The sequence below is a fragment of the Conger conger genome, chromosome 1 (genome assembly GCF_963514075.1).
Source record: "Conger conger chromosome 1, fConCon1.1, whole genome shotgun sequence".
NCBI lineage: Eukaryota > Metazoa > Chordata > Actinopteri > Anguilliformes > Congridae > Conger > Conger conger.
In genome coordinates, this window is record NC_083760.1 from 10,496,691 (window position 1) to 10,511,690 (window position 15,000).

At 49.6% G+C, this 15,000-nt stretch overlaps 2 protein-coding genes and 1 long non-coding RNA gene across 3 annotated transcripts in view; 2 read left to right on the plus strand and 1 right to left on the minus strand.

The window, feature by feature from the left end:
- The first annotated feature begins 5,628 nt into the window (after nucleotides 1–5,628).
- ccdc177 (coiled-coil domain containing 177) lies at nucleotides 5,629–9,995 on the plus strand. Its single transcript, XM_061222585.1, has 2 exons — nucleotides 5,629–5,942; nucleotides 6,644–9,995. The coding sequence occupies exon 2, from the start codon at nucleotides 6,650–6,652 to the stop codon at nucleotides 9,143–9,145; it is 2,496 nt and encodes an 831-aa protein (XP_061078569.1). The 5' UTR covers nucleotides 5,629–5,942; nucleotides 6,644–6,649; the 3' UTR covers nucleotides 9,146–9,995.
- A 32-nt stretch (nucleotides 9,996–10,027) lies between these two features.
- Nucleotides 10,028–12,700, plus strand: LOC133113235 (uncharacterized). The gene is made up of 2 exons (XR_009705507.1): nucleotides 10,028–10,161; nucleotides 12,206–12,700. It is a non-coding gene; the product is annotated as an uncharacterized LOC133113235 (long non-coding RNA).
- A 360-nt stretch (nucleotides 12,701–13,060) lies between these two features.
- plekhd1 (pleckstrin homology domain containing, family D (with coiled-coil domains) member 1) overlaps nucleotides 13,061–15,000 on the minus strand; it is a 12,951-nt gene continuing 11,011 nt past the window's right edge. The window contains exon 13 of the mRNA XM_061222701.1: nucleotides 13,061–14,012. Coding sequence (XP_061078685.1) covers nucleotides 13,855–14,012 — 158 coding nt within the window. The 3' untranslated portion in view covers nucleotides 13,061–13,854. The remainder of the gene's footprint in view (nucleotides 14,013–15,000) is intronic.

Genomic DNA, 15,000 nt, shown 5'->3' on the forward strand with positions numbered 1-15,000 from the left:
GCGGTCGGCCACACTTTGCCAGCTGCAATCAATGTGGCTGTGAATCACGGCATTATGCTGTAATCATCAACAGAGATGCCTGTTTAATGTCCGCCGGGCCTCTGAGGCTCATACCGCCACATTAATTAACAGACCACACACACACACACACACACACATGTTCGCTCACTCACACACACACACACACACACAGCCGCGCTGACCCTCTCACACACACTCACGCCCGCGAGGCTAGCAGGAGCCTCGTAATAAGCAATTAAGTGTGCCCACCTGTGTAAGGCACCGGGGAGCGAGTGAGAGGCGGAGGGCCGCCACACACTGCTCAGCGTCCCGTGTCCCCCCCCCGCTCCGCGGGGGAAGGGGCCGGCTGGGTTTACATCTGAGCCGACGCCTCGACAAACGGCGGACCGTCTTCGCCTGGGCTCCGCCAACGCGCCGCGAGTAAGTACGGTGCAGTGCATAAGTATTTGGACAGCGGTGCACTTTCTGTCCTTTAGGCTCCGCGCTCCTGCACATTGGGTTTGAAATGAAGCAATGAGCGAAAAAGGTAAAAGAATTTGAGGGTATTATACATCTACAGTATATCAGGTGGTCTGGGTAGAATTACATCCCTTCTTATACGCAGTATACCAACTGTCCTTCTTCTACCAACTGTACAAAAATAATTGGATAGTTGGTTCTCGGCTGTTTCTGCTTAGTCAGGTGTATTCAATCAACTCCTTTGTGCAGATATAAGAAAGCTTCCAGTATCTAGTCTTGATTCCTGGCTTTTTATTGCCTTTGGAGGGACCCATTATGAGTCTGGAGAAATAAGAAAAAAACTGTCAAACAATGGGCTTACCAAAATGTATTGTTTGGAACGTCATTGTGAAGAAACAGAGCACCACTGAGCTCAGTAATTGCAAAAGAGCTGGTAGGCCAAGGAAGTTATCTACAGTTGATGACCAAAGCCCCCAAACACCTAACACTCTTCAGGAGGATGTGTCTATGACTACATTACATTTACTCTCTACTCTACTCTCCACCGAAGACTTCACAAATAGATCTACAGAGACTAAACTACAAGATGCAAACCGCTAGTTAGCTGTAAAAACAGGATGGCCAGGTTACAGTTCGCTAAGTAGTACCTAAAAGAGCCTACAGAGTTCTGGAAAAAGGTCTAGTGGACAGATGAGTCCATGACTGACTTGTATCAGAGTGATGACAAGGGCAAATCATGCAGAATGAAAGGAACTGCTAAAGAACCAAAGCACACACTCAGGTCTTCAAATCCAAATCCAGCTCTCCTTTTCCTTTCTCCCAGGTAATTAGCACTACTGATTGACCAGGCTTCACACCTGACTCCCAGGTAAAGGGGATGCGTGGCCCTCAAGCACCACAAGTTGCTTATCCCAGCCATAAGACGACAGTAGTTCAGAGACTAGTTCAGCAGTTTGCCTGCTCTTCCCTACTGGATCCAGGGGATTGTAGGCGTCTTGCTCACCTCTTACCACCTGAGCCAATGTCGCCCTGAGTAAAAAAAGCTATTCTACCCCTGCACAGGGGCACGGAGCAGCATAGACAGCCAGGCGAAGGACTCCCCGGTCTGCCCAGCGGAGACTAAACTCTCGGTGACCCCCCTAGCCCAGGACGGAGGGGCATACATACCCCCGCAGCAGTGAACTGTGCAGGAACGCCCCCCCCCCCCCCCTTCCCAGACCCACCTGCTCTCCTAACGAGTGTGCCAGCAAGTTCCTTCTGGTCACTTACCCCCTGCTCCACAGATAGGGCTGTCGGGCGGGGCCAATTAAACTCGCACTGTTCCCCGCTCCGGGTTAAGAGTTTAGCGGGTCAGCGCTGTGAATCCCACCACCTTCTCCCCTCTCCTCTCCTCTCTCTCTCTGCCCTCGTCCCGTTCAAACCCATTCAAAGTCCCGCTGGAGGACAACTCTGATTCTGAATCTGATTCTTCCTGAAAGCAAAGAGGGACAGAGAGAGAGACTGCTTAGTGGTGAAATATCAGCGCTTATATTTACAGATTCAGTCGGTCCATCTGTGACAGGTCCTCCGCCCATAAGATGAGCTTTGAGTTGCTTGGGGAAACTGTGGCTTTTATGTTGCTAGATGGTAGGCTTTTGACATTGCTTTGGAGTCCTATGGGTGTTGGCAATGTAGATTTGGGGGAGACAGTGACATATCACCCCCCTTCATATATGAAGGAAGGTGTCCACTTGACAACCCTGATGAAATCCTCGCATTAGCACCCTTTTGGCCGGTGTATAAAATTGTTGATCATTGCCTTGTTATTTGGTTGGTAGGAACCATGCTAGTTTAAGGACATCTGAGCTGGGCCTTTATACACAGCCGCCTAATTACAGACAAGGAAATGAAGATCATATGCCGTGTAATGTAAAATATGAATTCATTGCTGGACTGGCTACTATGCCGGTCTACACAAGACTACTATAGCTTAAAGTTTCAATGAAGCCTACGTGTGTGGAGTGTTACTACAGATCTCTGCAGAACGGGTAACAGAACGGGTGAATATCAGTGTTAAAGGTACAATATGTAATTTTTAGACTTCTAACGGTCAAGAGAAAAATTGCAGCAACAAACAGCCTCAAACCACAACACTGTTTATCCCTCCCCCTTCCCTGTGAAGGCACTCACATTGAAGCAGATAAGGGACTCAAGGACGAATATGGAGAAATCAGGACGTTAGAGGTGTGGGTATGAAGAAATGGTTAGAGGCAGGTGTAAATGGTTGGCATTTATATAGCGCCTTTATCCAAAGCGCTGTGCAATTGATGCTTCTCATTCACCCATTCATACACACACTCACACACTCACACACTCACACACTCACACACTCACACACTCACACACTGACGCCGATTGGCTGCCATGCAAGGCACCGACCAGCTCGTCAGGAGCATTTCGGGGTTAGGCGTCTTGCTCAGGGACACTTCGACACAGCCCAGGCAGGGGATCGAACCAGCAACCCTCCAACTGCCAGACGACTGCTCTTACTGCCTGAGCCAATGAGACGACTGGTCTTACTGCCTGAGCCAATGAGACGACTGCTCTTACTGTCTGAGCCATGTCACCCCCTGTAAAGTGTGTGAGAAGGATGGATATATAATATAAATGTATATTAATACAGCAAGTGAGGCTAGCATCTGAATTGCAAGACTCATCCAATTGAACATTTGTGCTCATTTTTTCCTCTCTCTTTCTGAGACATAACACTGCAAAACACATGGCGACATGGCTCAGGCAGTAAGAGCAGTCGTCTGGCAGTCGGAGGGTTGCCGGTTCGATCCCTGCCCGGGCTGTGTCGAAGTGTCACTCGGCAAGACACCTAACCCCAAAATGCTCCTGATGAGCTGGTCGGGGCCTTGCATGGCAGCCAATCGCCATCAGTGTGTGAGTGTGTTTATGGGTGAATGGAGAAGCATCAATTGTATAGCGCTTTGGATAAAGGCATCCTGGTGCTATAATGATATTTGCTGGGCAGCGTATGGTCAATTTACGACCTCTTTGCCACTTCTGATCAAGTCAAGTGGGGAAAATATGCTAGAAATATGCCCCAGTTACATTTATGCCAGTGTAGCTTCGCCCCATGTAATAATAAGAAATCAGGTTTTATACAACAGCCTTATGCTTCCCATTATGAATATATAACCTCAATTACTGCAAATTGATTTGTGCAAAAGTAAGGCTTTGTCTGCTTCATGATGCAGAAATATTTCACAAATAGACTCTGAACAATAACACTATCTTTGCCCTGAGGAGTTCGGCAAGAGTGGAGAACTTTTGCTTTTTCAACATAAACAAAAATCTTCAGCAATGGAAAAATACTCACTGGGTTTCAAAAATATTTATCATTTTGGCATAGTTGAAATTTCATTATAAGTGATTCAGTTTGTGGAGTGTATGTGCGTGTGTGTGTGTGTGTGTGTGTGTGTGTGTAGGGGGTCCATTCCTTACTATTTCCTTTTTTAAAATAATTACTGGAACAACTGTCATATAATTACATAGTGTTTAACAAGAAACATTAACCGGTATTCCTTGGCACAATTCTTGGCAAAGTTCTTGCTCTCTCTCTCTCTCTCTCTCTCTCTGAAGAAAATAACAATCTTGGAGTGTGTATTCCAGTAAGTGATCCTTCTGACGCACACATTGAAACCAGGCTCTGAGAAAAAAATACTTCTCGAAAGGAATCTCAGATCATCTCTTGTGGATACAAAGTCTTTTATACATCACTGTAAATGGTTGAGAAATTACACAGCTCTCTGGCAACACCAAGCAGTTCTGTAGTCACTCTCATCCTCACTTTCTTTAGGTTAAGTTAATCTTGGAGTAGTTTGTTAATACCCCACCTTAAAAAAAACACCCTACCTGACACAAGTTTACTCTCACCACTGCTATCTCTGTATGGAAGAAAAAAAAGATTATGGATACTTTGTCGGACAATATGCCCATTTCGCGTTGTCTAATAAAGTGCAGTGAGCAAATATAAAGTATTCTTGCTCATCATTTAGTCGTGGATCTCGTTGCAAATAGTAATTCATTATCCGCTACGAATACGACAGTGAATAGTATGTGCATACAGCACCCTCTAGTGTACGTCTACGTTCATCACAGCTGCTAGTCTTTGAGCGATGGAAATAGTAAAAACAAACGACTACAGACATCGGCCACAGCATCGCGATAAGTTCGTCATAATGTTGTCAAATATTTTTTTTATTCGGTGACGTTTTTGCTTTTCCGCCGAAAAAATAGGTCAGCAGTTTGTAAAAACGGCTTCTTTAAAAAAAACTCCATGTTCCAGTCTATATCTTTCACAAAGGAAATTAAATGTTTAATTTTTAGCTTTTTACTTCGACTTCTGCAAAGCATCTCTGGCGAATAAAAAAATAAAAAAATTTTGAGTAGTAGGTTTCTATACCGCATCATATCAACACCAGTGATAACATTAATACAATGAACAGAAAACCTCCCATATCGGGTGAATTCAGGTAATGTGCGACATATAATGCAATGTGTCCCTTAATAAGACTGGTGCTGGGACCTAACGTGGTTTATTCAAAGCTCACTTTTAAAACACTGTTTACTAAAATTCCTATTATTATTATTATTATTATTATTATTATTATTATTATTATTATTTATTTATTTATTTATTTTTTAGTAGTAGTAGTACTAGTAGTAATAATAATTCTAATAATAAAACATTGTCTTAAAAGTGAGCTTTGAATAGTAAAAAATAATAAGAACGAATCAAATTTTCATCTTAGATTGTTTAAAATTCTCAGTTGCTTTAGAGCAACTCTTGCAGTGAGTTGGCTTGTGTACTTGTGATGGTATTTATATAGGCCGGTGTACTCGCATATTGCCGTTGCAATGACACCAGACGCTGGTAAATGCCGCGATAGAACACGCTTGCGACGTTTTGGAACAATAACGAGTTCTCGAAAAAAATAAAATAAAACCGGGTGCATTTCCGTAAGCGTTATTTAACGGGCTATTCATTAAAGTATCCGATTGCATACGTGAGCGGCTGAGCATCAATCGAGCAAATGAAACCAGACAAAGGCGACATTGACGGTATTCTTAGTATCTGGTGGCAAGGAGGCGGGGCTAGGATGCTTGTTCAGGAGTGATGCAAGTGCTGCGGGTATACAGGACGGTGATGAGAGCCGACGCCAAGCAGGTTCAGCCCACCGAATGCAATACCAACCGATCTTACTAGAAGGACTCTGTTTGGGGAGATTATTCGGCCAAAAAAACAGGGCAGCCGTTTGCTTCGTCGGTGTGGCTGAGACTGTCGTATCTAACTGCTGGGTCGACGGCCGAAGACTTTGTTCTGCAACCTGATATTATGCATAGTGCGGAGGGGACAATATCGGGACACGCTTGGAACAAAGCATTGGTTCTGAAAACAGTCGCCGACTGGGAAGGTCAGTCGTTTCTCGCATGCTATCGCGTGTAGCCCGTCATTTCATATCATTTTAGGAGTAAGACGCACCTGCATTCGCTTCGAAACGAGACTGGAATGAAAGCAGCCTTCTGCTGCTATATAGGAGGATTACATGTATTTACATAAACACTGAGCATCTTAGCAGCATCAGAACGATGCAGAACGAGTCGCTATGTGTTTAGGTCGTTTTCGTTTTTAATTTAATTGTCGAAAGTTATTAGGCTACTGTCAAGCAGCTGAAATTGAAATCTTAAATAAGCGTAGGCCTACATTATGGAGAGAAAACATATGTGCGTATGAGAGTGAGCGAAGTGAGGGGTGGGGGCGTAAAACGGCTTACTGTAGCTACACCGTGGCATCCGTGGATATTAATATTTATAGGACCGAGTAAAGAAAAAAACCTGTCTTGTACCACACAGATCGGTCTTACGTAATTATCCGACGCGAGCAGCAGGGAGGATTCGGAGCCGCGCGCAAACAGACAGTGCATGAAATATGCATGCGTGTGCTGGAGTTGCACCAGCAGCAGCCTCCTCGCCCCCGGACTGCAGCAGTTTTAAGCTCAGAGCCGCACAATGTAATCCAGTCGGATTTTTTAAATCGTCCTCAATTCTTTAATATTTTTATGTGCTGTTCCACTAATGAATCTCCCTTCCCTATCTCTCTCTCTCCCTCTCACAGCCAGCCATGGTTGACCCGTCAGGAGCAGAGGAGCAGGGCAAAGGCAAAGGCCCGGGGTTCGAGACGCCCAGCGCGGCCTCAGAAGCGCCGTGCATACCCGAGCAGAATGGGAGCGAGGGCGCGGGGGCCGTGGTGGAGGAGGAGGAGGAGGAGGGGGCCGGGGAGAGCGGCCTGGGCGCCTCTCCGTCCCCGCAACCCTCGCCGCCCGTCCAAGGGCCGCCGCCGCCCCCACAGGGCCAACCCCCGCAGGGCCGGGAGCGCGAGCAGTCCCCCAAACTGCACCTGGACCTGTACAACTTCGACTCGCCGGCGGCGGAGGGCAGCCGCTACGTGCTGACCAGCCCCCGCTCGCTGGAGGCCTGCGCCCGCTGCGGGGTGAAGCCCGTGGAGCTGCTGCCCCGCCCGCTGGCCGACTTCGCCCGCGAGGCGCCCGGCCGCTCCATGCGCGTGGCCACCGGGCTGTTCGAGGTGTACGAGCGCGACCGGCACGCCAAGCTCAGGCAGTGCCGCGAGGAGCGGGAGAAGATCGTCAAGGAGGAGAAGAGGCTGATTATGAATTTAACCGCCGGCGGCGGTGGTGGTGGTGGTGGTGGTGGCACCTCAGCCAGTCCTCCGGAAGGTTCCCCAGGGTTGGCCGGCTCTGGCCAGGCCTCGAAATCTGGCCTCGGTGACCCAGGACAACCATCTAAAAACATCCCGAAAAGCTCAGGTCAGCCTCCTGCAGCAGTCGCCGTGAGCTCGGCTGCATCCGCGAAGCCCGCCGTCAGCAGTAACGGCAAAGTAGCAGCGCTCCCCGTGACGTCTGAGCCGCAGTCGAAAACTCTGCCCCCGTCCCTGTCCTCCTCAGCCGCCTCAATGTCAAAGAGCCCCACCGTCAAACCTGTCCCGGGACATTCGGCCACCAGGGGCTCCAAATCCGCCAACACGTTCCCCAGGTCGACCCCAAAGCCGGTCTCCAGGGCTCCGAACGCCACGGTTGCCGGCACGACCTCGTCGTCGGCCGCCAACGGCCTCTCGGCCGCCGCACTCGCTCACACCAACGGCCTCCCATCCTGCCGGGCCAGGAAACGGGGGAAGAGCCACTCCCTGGAGTCCCTGCAGAGGAGGCGACACACCACCTGCTCCTCCACCACCACCACCACCACCACCACCACCTGCACCTCCTCGGAGTCGGGCGCCTCCTCCTCCTACAGCTGGGAGGGCCCGCGGGAGCACGAGCGCTGGGCCAAGGCCTCCAGCCCCCGCACCCGCACCGTGGCGGCCTTCAACTCCCTGATGGGCCGCAGCCTGAGCCTGGGCGACCTCAGCCACTCGCTGCAGACCACGCAGAAGGTGGAGCGCATCGTCAAGGAGGTGAAGCGCCGGGGCCTGAAGTCGGTGTCGGAGCGCGACCGCAAGATCGCGGCGCTGATGCTGGCCAAGCACCAGGAGGAGGACATCATGAGCCAGACGCGCTACGTGGCGCACCTGCAGTGGGACAGCGAGCGGCGTCTGGAGGAGCTCCGGCGGGAGCGGGAGGAGCGGGAGAAGCAGCGCGGCCTGCAGCACTGCCAGCGGGCGTGGCACTCGCAGGTGTCCAGCCGCCAGCGCCGCCTCACCCAGCAGGAGCGGCAGGCGGCCGCCGCCAAGCTGCGGCAGGCGGAGGAGAGCGAGGGCCGCTGGCGGGAGCTGGCGGAGCAGCAGGAGCGCGGCAGGCAGCAGAAGCTGCGCCAGGCGGCCCAGGAGGAGCGGCAGCGGAAGCAGCTGCAGGAGCAGAACCTGCGGGCGCTGGAGGACGAGCGGGCGGCCGTGCTGGACCAGGAGCAGCAGCTGCTGCGGGAGAAGCTCTCCATGGCCGAGCTGAAGAAGCAGGAGCGCGAGCACCAGGGCCAGGAGGAGCGGCGCGGCCTCAACCGGGCGGAGAAGCGGCGGCACGCCGCCCTGCTGAAGGAGATCGCCCGCCGCGAGGAGGAGGAGCGGCAGGCGGCCCGCCGGTCCATGGAGGAGAAGCTGAGCCGCTCCTCGGAGAACTACGAGCAGATCGTGGAGCGGCGCGAGAGGGAGCAGCGGGAGAAGGCGCGCCGCGAGGAGCAGCAGATCCAGAAGGCGCGGCGGGCGGCCGAGAGGCGGGAGCGGCAGCAGCAGGAGCAGGTGGAGGCGCGGGCGCGGGAGGCGGAGCGCCGGGCGCTGCAGGCGGCCCAGGTGGCCGAGGAGAAGGCCAAGGAGAAGGCCCAGCGGGCGGTGCAGAGCAGGCAGGAGAAGGAGCGGCTCCAGCGGCTGAACCGCCAGCGGGTGGAGGAGGAGGAGCAGCAGCGACGGGCGGAGCTGCTGCAGTCCATCGAGCGCAAGCTGGAGAAGAGCGAGCAGATCTTCCGGGAGAAGAGGGCGGTGCTGGAGAGCGCCCGGTCGGTGGCGCGCGCCTCCTTCCACGTGCGGGACCGCGTGCGCGAGGAGACCAATGTGCGCACCTTCGACAAGATGGCCCTGGAGGCCCAGCTGAAGGCCAGCCTGGACGAGAAGTAGTTTCCCCCCCCTCCATCCCCCCCCCCCGGGAAGCCTACTGCTCCCAGACTCCCCCTGCTGGGCATGGCCGTTACTGCGGCCCGCTCCGTTTCGGCCACGCCTTCACGCTACGGCTGGTTTCCTCGTCTCTCGTAGGATTACATTTCATATCGAGACACTTGTTCCCCCCCACCCTCGTGATCACCTCCATCTTAAGCCTTTAGACTGCCATTCCATCGATACTATCTGGGAGTGTTTGGCTTCAACGTGACTGCGTCCATCATGAAGCCAACCGGACCATTTCAGGAAAACGAGAGTGAGGGGGAGGGTTCTCCTGCTGACGAGGGGTTTTTTGTATGTGTGTGCGTCGTCCCTCTCTCTCTGCGGGGTTTCTATTCTGACGGATAGTTTGGAGGAGCTGAACTTGGCACGCTGAAGACGAACGCACAGTTGACGAGGCAGAGCTGGCGACAAGCCTTGGGGTTTTTCTTTCTTTCTTTTTTTTCCCATTTGTAAACGTGGGAGGACTTCAGTGGCATCATTTCAGTACTGCGACCCCGGCCATCGCCACCAAAGCCAGTCTGCTTCACACAGAAAAAGCGTCTTTGTCAACCAGGAAGCTGGGCTCCATGACAACTGCACTTGGCTTTTCTTTAAATGTAAAAAAAAAAAAAAGGAAAAGAAAAAGAAAATGGCTGATTGTTTATAAGCCAACGGACAGAGCGGGTCTATCTGTGCATAAGGGCCCCCGAAGACGCAGTTAGAGAGCTGGTTTTCGCTCGTCAGAAACGTGCTGACAGTGCAGGACTGACATCAGCAGAACACCCCGAATTCAGTGCACCGCCACCACCGCCGCTAATGAACCTCTGCTGCTGGGAGGGGGGGCGTGGGTGGGGTGGGGGTGGGCGGGGGGGCAGGGGGGACTTCAGCAGTGGCCGTCCACTCCCGACAGAGAGGTTTGAGCCAGAACCGGTCCAAACAGAGCCAGCTCTTCTCCCAGTGACACCGTGTTCAGCCACACTGCGGAGCTAGCTCAGGTATGTGCCAGTCACTACTCGACCTTGCTGAAGTGCTCAAGTTTGAATGTTTTTGCTTGTTTGTTGAGGGAGATTGGAGGGTGGAGGTTGAATAAATGATGGTTCAATGCCAAATTTCAAGGACGTTAAGAGCATTTCCTTCTTTAGTTGCAGTTTTGAAATGGGCAGAGCTCTGTGGTGTGTCTCTCAGGGATTTATCGTGTTGGTCTAGAGCAGGGATCAACAACTCTGGTCCTTGAATCCATATCCAGCCCTGGTTCTTTTCTCTCGGGTAACTAGTGCTCTGATTAGCCAGACCGTCTTCACACCTGACTCCCTGTTAAAGGGAGGGTGGAAAACAAGCAGATCTCGGCCCTAGAGGACCATGAGTCGGCGATCCCTGGTGTAGAGGAACGTCAGCTGGCGTTACGCCGGCAGATGGAAACGGATTCTCACTCTGAAAATCACGAGATTAATGATGGAATCAGAAAAGAGATTTACAAAGATAACCGAAAGGTCAATAACCTTCCGCCAGTGGAAACAGCACAGACTCACAAACGCATACAGACTCAGGCAGCCGTGTCCGTCATGGTGCTGCTCCAGATACTGCTCAGCAACAAAATAAATAATTTAATAAATACATATTTCAAAAAAATGACAGATTAACCGCTTAAAATAATACCCCCAAAACACACTCTCTCACTCTCAATCCACAAAAACGAGAATAGACAGGTACAAATCCAACAGTCGGCCCGATTCGAATATGAACGAACACCGGCACATACAGAGAACTGTGCCTTCATATGCTGCTGTTGCCATGGAAATAAGAAAGGGGGCTGGAGCCGAACGTTATTAAACTAGCTAGGGCTGGATACACAAGAGATCCAGGAAATGTGAGAGAGAGAGAGAGGGGGGTGGGGCGGATTGCGAATATTGGGTTAAACTCCATCTGATAGAGACAGAAGGCTAGCTCAGATGAGCATCTTAAAAGCCTGTCTGTGATCAAATGAGTATCCCGCCTGTAACAGATGCTCTGGCCTAATGCTCTATGCACATTCCAGGACATGGCTCCTTGTAAGCCGGCTCTTATGAAATATTCCCAAATACATCACCCTGTCTGGCCAACGGGACAGACTCAGTTCTTGTACACGTGAGGTCAGGTTTTTTTAGCAGTGAGACTGGACTGGCTCTGTACAAAATAGACTGCGGAAAACCTATCAGTAATATAAATTACACTTTAAATATACCAATTATTTTGAGTTTGAGAAGTTTGAGTGGGGGGTACAATACTTATCGAATTAAATTTGAAAACGGGTAAATATTTTCTAATTCACCTCTAATTGATTCACCTCAGTTTTGAAAGTGATCAATTATATCATTCTGTTAGCTCTTTTTATGTAATTGTTTGCAATATGAGCACAATGTGAACAATGTTACTTGTATTCCCCTCATGGCACGCATTGCTATTTCTGACATAATGTGGCTTAAGATGGTTAATAATAATAATAATTAATAAGCACCTAATTAAGAAACAATTTAAAGATAGAATAGGAATTGCAATTGTGGGTACAACAAAAATCAGAAGCTTGGGACCCGCTGACTTACGTTTGATACCTACAGTAGATACACAATCGATTTTGGCCTACTGGCCGGTGAATAAACATTGATTGTAATTGGAGCATCTTTGGCTATCAGGGAAACCAAGACACACGTTTCACAAATGGCATTGTGAATTTAAACAGCGGCCCCCCACCTTTCTTAATCCGTCTCAGTAATCATAAAACTGCTTTATAATTATAATCTGTTATTCAGCTGACACTTTTATCCGAAGCGACTTACAGTTCATAAGACCAAGCAGGGGACAATCGCCCCTGGTTTAAAAGATAAAGATGCGGGGTTGAGGGCCTTGCTCAAGGGCAGAGCAGTTGTGCGGATCTTATCGTGGCTACGCCGAGGCGCAAACATGTAACTTAGCTGCTAGGCCACACGCTGCTTTCACGTTATCTTTTCTCGCAGTGAGTTATAGTCCGTGTTCTCACCTCTCGTCTCTCATTTTCTTTCCCAGCATGCCACAGTGCACTTGAAGAAGGAGAAGATCCCGCTTCTGTTCCACGTGCTCCGGAGCGCTCTACAGCCAGCAGAGTTTCTGCCTCCGCTCCAGTTCCACAGCAGTAGCCAGCCATAGTGTAGACCATCCAGACGCGCAGTGACATTCATTCAACGTGAAATAAATAGGCTCACAATTTCACGACTACAGTTGTCGGCACTCCTTCTGCCGTCCTCCAGACGGGGCTCGTGGCAGTGACACATGCAGAAATCACCGTTCCATTCCATCGCGTTCGGCGACGTCGTGGTCGTCATCCAGACTTCCTGTGTGTCTGTGCCCGGTCGGAGCAGAATGAAGCCGACGCAGCGATTGAGATCACCCGACGGGCATGTCTGAGCTGTACCATTTCACCTGTCATTTGCATTGCTCATTTTTAGAAGTCAAACGCCGTTAATACGACAACATGTCTCAACAAAGAAGGACACGAATAAAATGTTTTTCATTGTTTAGCTACATTGTCATTGGCTGTGCCTCTTAATAATGCGATTCCGTATCTGCGGGTGTCCTTCAAACAAGCCGAGCCACCGGGGTTCAGAAAGATACACCCACCCAATCTTTGTCTTTGTTGACACATAAAAAAAGGACTGCTCCATAGGACAGAGGTGGGTTCTAGAAAATGCATTACATTTTACAGTAGATTCTATCAAACAATTGAAATTTAGCTTGCTCGACTTCTTTTGGAATATCTCTGGGGGGGGTAAGAGTACGTTTTCACAGTCAGAAGTTTAACTATACCCTGTCTTTGAAGAAGAAATACAATAATGGATTTGCAACAAAATAAGGAACGACACAGATAACCACAGAATAACTTCATTTGGATGCTGAATGTTTATTTGTATAGTACATGGATGATTACTTTTACTTGCATAGATTGGCAAATTGGAGTCCCATACATTTATATAATTCTCAAGCCCTTAGAAGGTATCACATCACAACTGAATATACAGTGCAGTCCATAAGTCCTTGGACAGTGACAATGTTTTGTTTTGGCTTTGTACTCCAGTAAATTGGATTAAAAATGAAACAGTGAATATAAGGTTAAAATATAGGCCGTCAGTGTTAATTTGAGGATATTTATATCCACATTAAATTACCCTTGTAGGAATTGCAGCCCTTTTTATACACAGTTTCCCCCATTTCATGGGGACCAAAAGTAATTGGACTATATATGGCATTCAGTTACAACATGACATGATGGATTCTTTCACTTTCTTGCAGTATGACATGGTAGTTTCTGAAACTGATTTGCGGTTGTTCTTTTACGGTTACATCAGTCATCTGGTAGTAGTACTCTCTAGTACAAAAACAAAATGGACATCCACATAATTACCACAGCTCATTTGCAGGAGAAACACTTATAAAGGCAAGTTAGACAATAAATAATTTAGAAAGTTTAATGTATATATACGAGGTAAATATTAGAAATAATAATTCCCAACTTCCTTTCCATTCCTCCTATGCCTGCTCATAGCTATGCGCTGTGAACTAAATCCTCCCTAGATTGTGGTAAAAATCTAAAGATGGTCCAAACTGGAAAAAGAGTGGTAAAAAACTAAGAGTGGGGCTCAGTGTGTGGTCCGCAGAGTGGGGCTCACGCAGCAGAGCCCTCAGCCCTCGGCCTTCCCCGGGTCCTTGCGGGAGATGATGCGGGAGAACACCCTCTCTCTGAAGGAGCTGTCACAGGTGTAGCGCCGTGCGCTCTCCTTCAGCTCCTCCAGGGACGACTCCTCCTCGGGCGAGAGGATGAAGGACTTTGAGTGCTTCACTGAGAGAGAGAGAGAGAGAGAGAGAGAGGGGGAGAGAGGGAGAGAGAGGGAGGGAGAGAGAGCGAGGGAGGAGGAGGAGGGAGGGAGGGAGAGGGAGAGAGGGAGGGAGAGAGAGGGAGGGAGAGGGAGGAGGAGAGAGAGGGAGGGAGAGAAGGAGAGAGAAGGAGGGTGAGAGAGGGAGAGAGGGAGGGAGGGGGAGAGAGGGAGGGAGGGGGAGAGAGGGAGGGAGAGGGAGAAAGGGGGAGGGGGAGAGAGGGAGGGAAAGAGGAAGTGAGAGGGAGGGAGAGAAAAATACAGAGGTAGAGGGAGAATGAGACAGACCAGAAAGACGGGGAGAGAGACAGAGAGGGAGGAAGAGAGAGAGAGATAGAGAGACAGAGGGAGAGAGGAAAAGACAGGTAGAGATAGAATGTCACAGACCAGACAGAGACAGAGAGAGAGGGAGGGAGAGAGAGACAGAGGGACGGAGGGAGAGACAGAGAGAGAAAGAGCATTATATTGCATCTGTAAGCATTACATTTGTCCACCATCAGAAATTATAATCCATCCGTCTGCTGTCTGAAATGATAACAATCAGGAAAAGAGAAACACTCAATTTATTACAGCAAACAGCAGATTACCAGCAAAAACAAGCAACACCGACAGACAAGCAACACAGGAGTTTGGGAGACGCATGCAAAACTCCCGATTGACTGTGCTTCTCTTCAAAACCAGGGTGTATCAAACCCCATTTAACATTATCAACTGAAGAAGAGGAAGCAGGACAGGGCAAGTGAAGGAGCTGGGACAGTCCTTCCATATCTGCTGGGGGCTTAATTAATTTAAATTTCGAGTGATGGAGAGCCTCTTTGTGACTGTAAAGGGAATTGGAGAATGACGCAGCAATCCAAACAATCTATTGATCCATCCACACAGTAGCAGAGTGATTAGAGGATTAGATTATAGTGATTAGAATTTTAATTGCGGGTCTTTAACAATAAACCATTA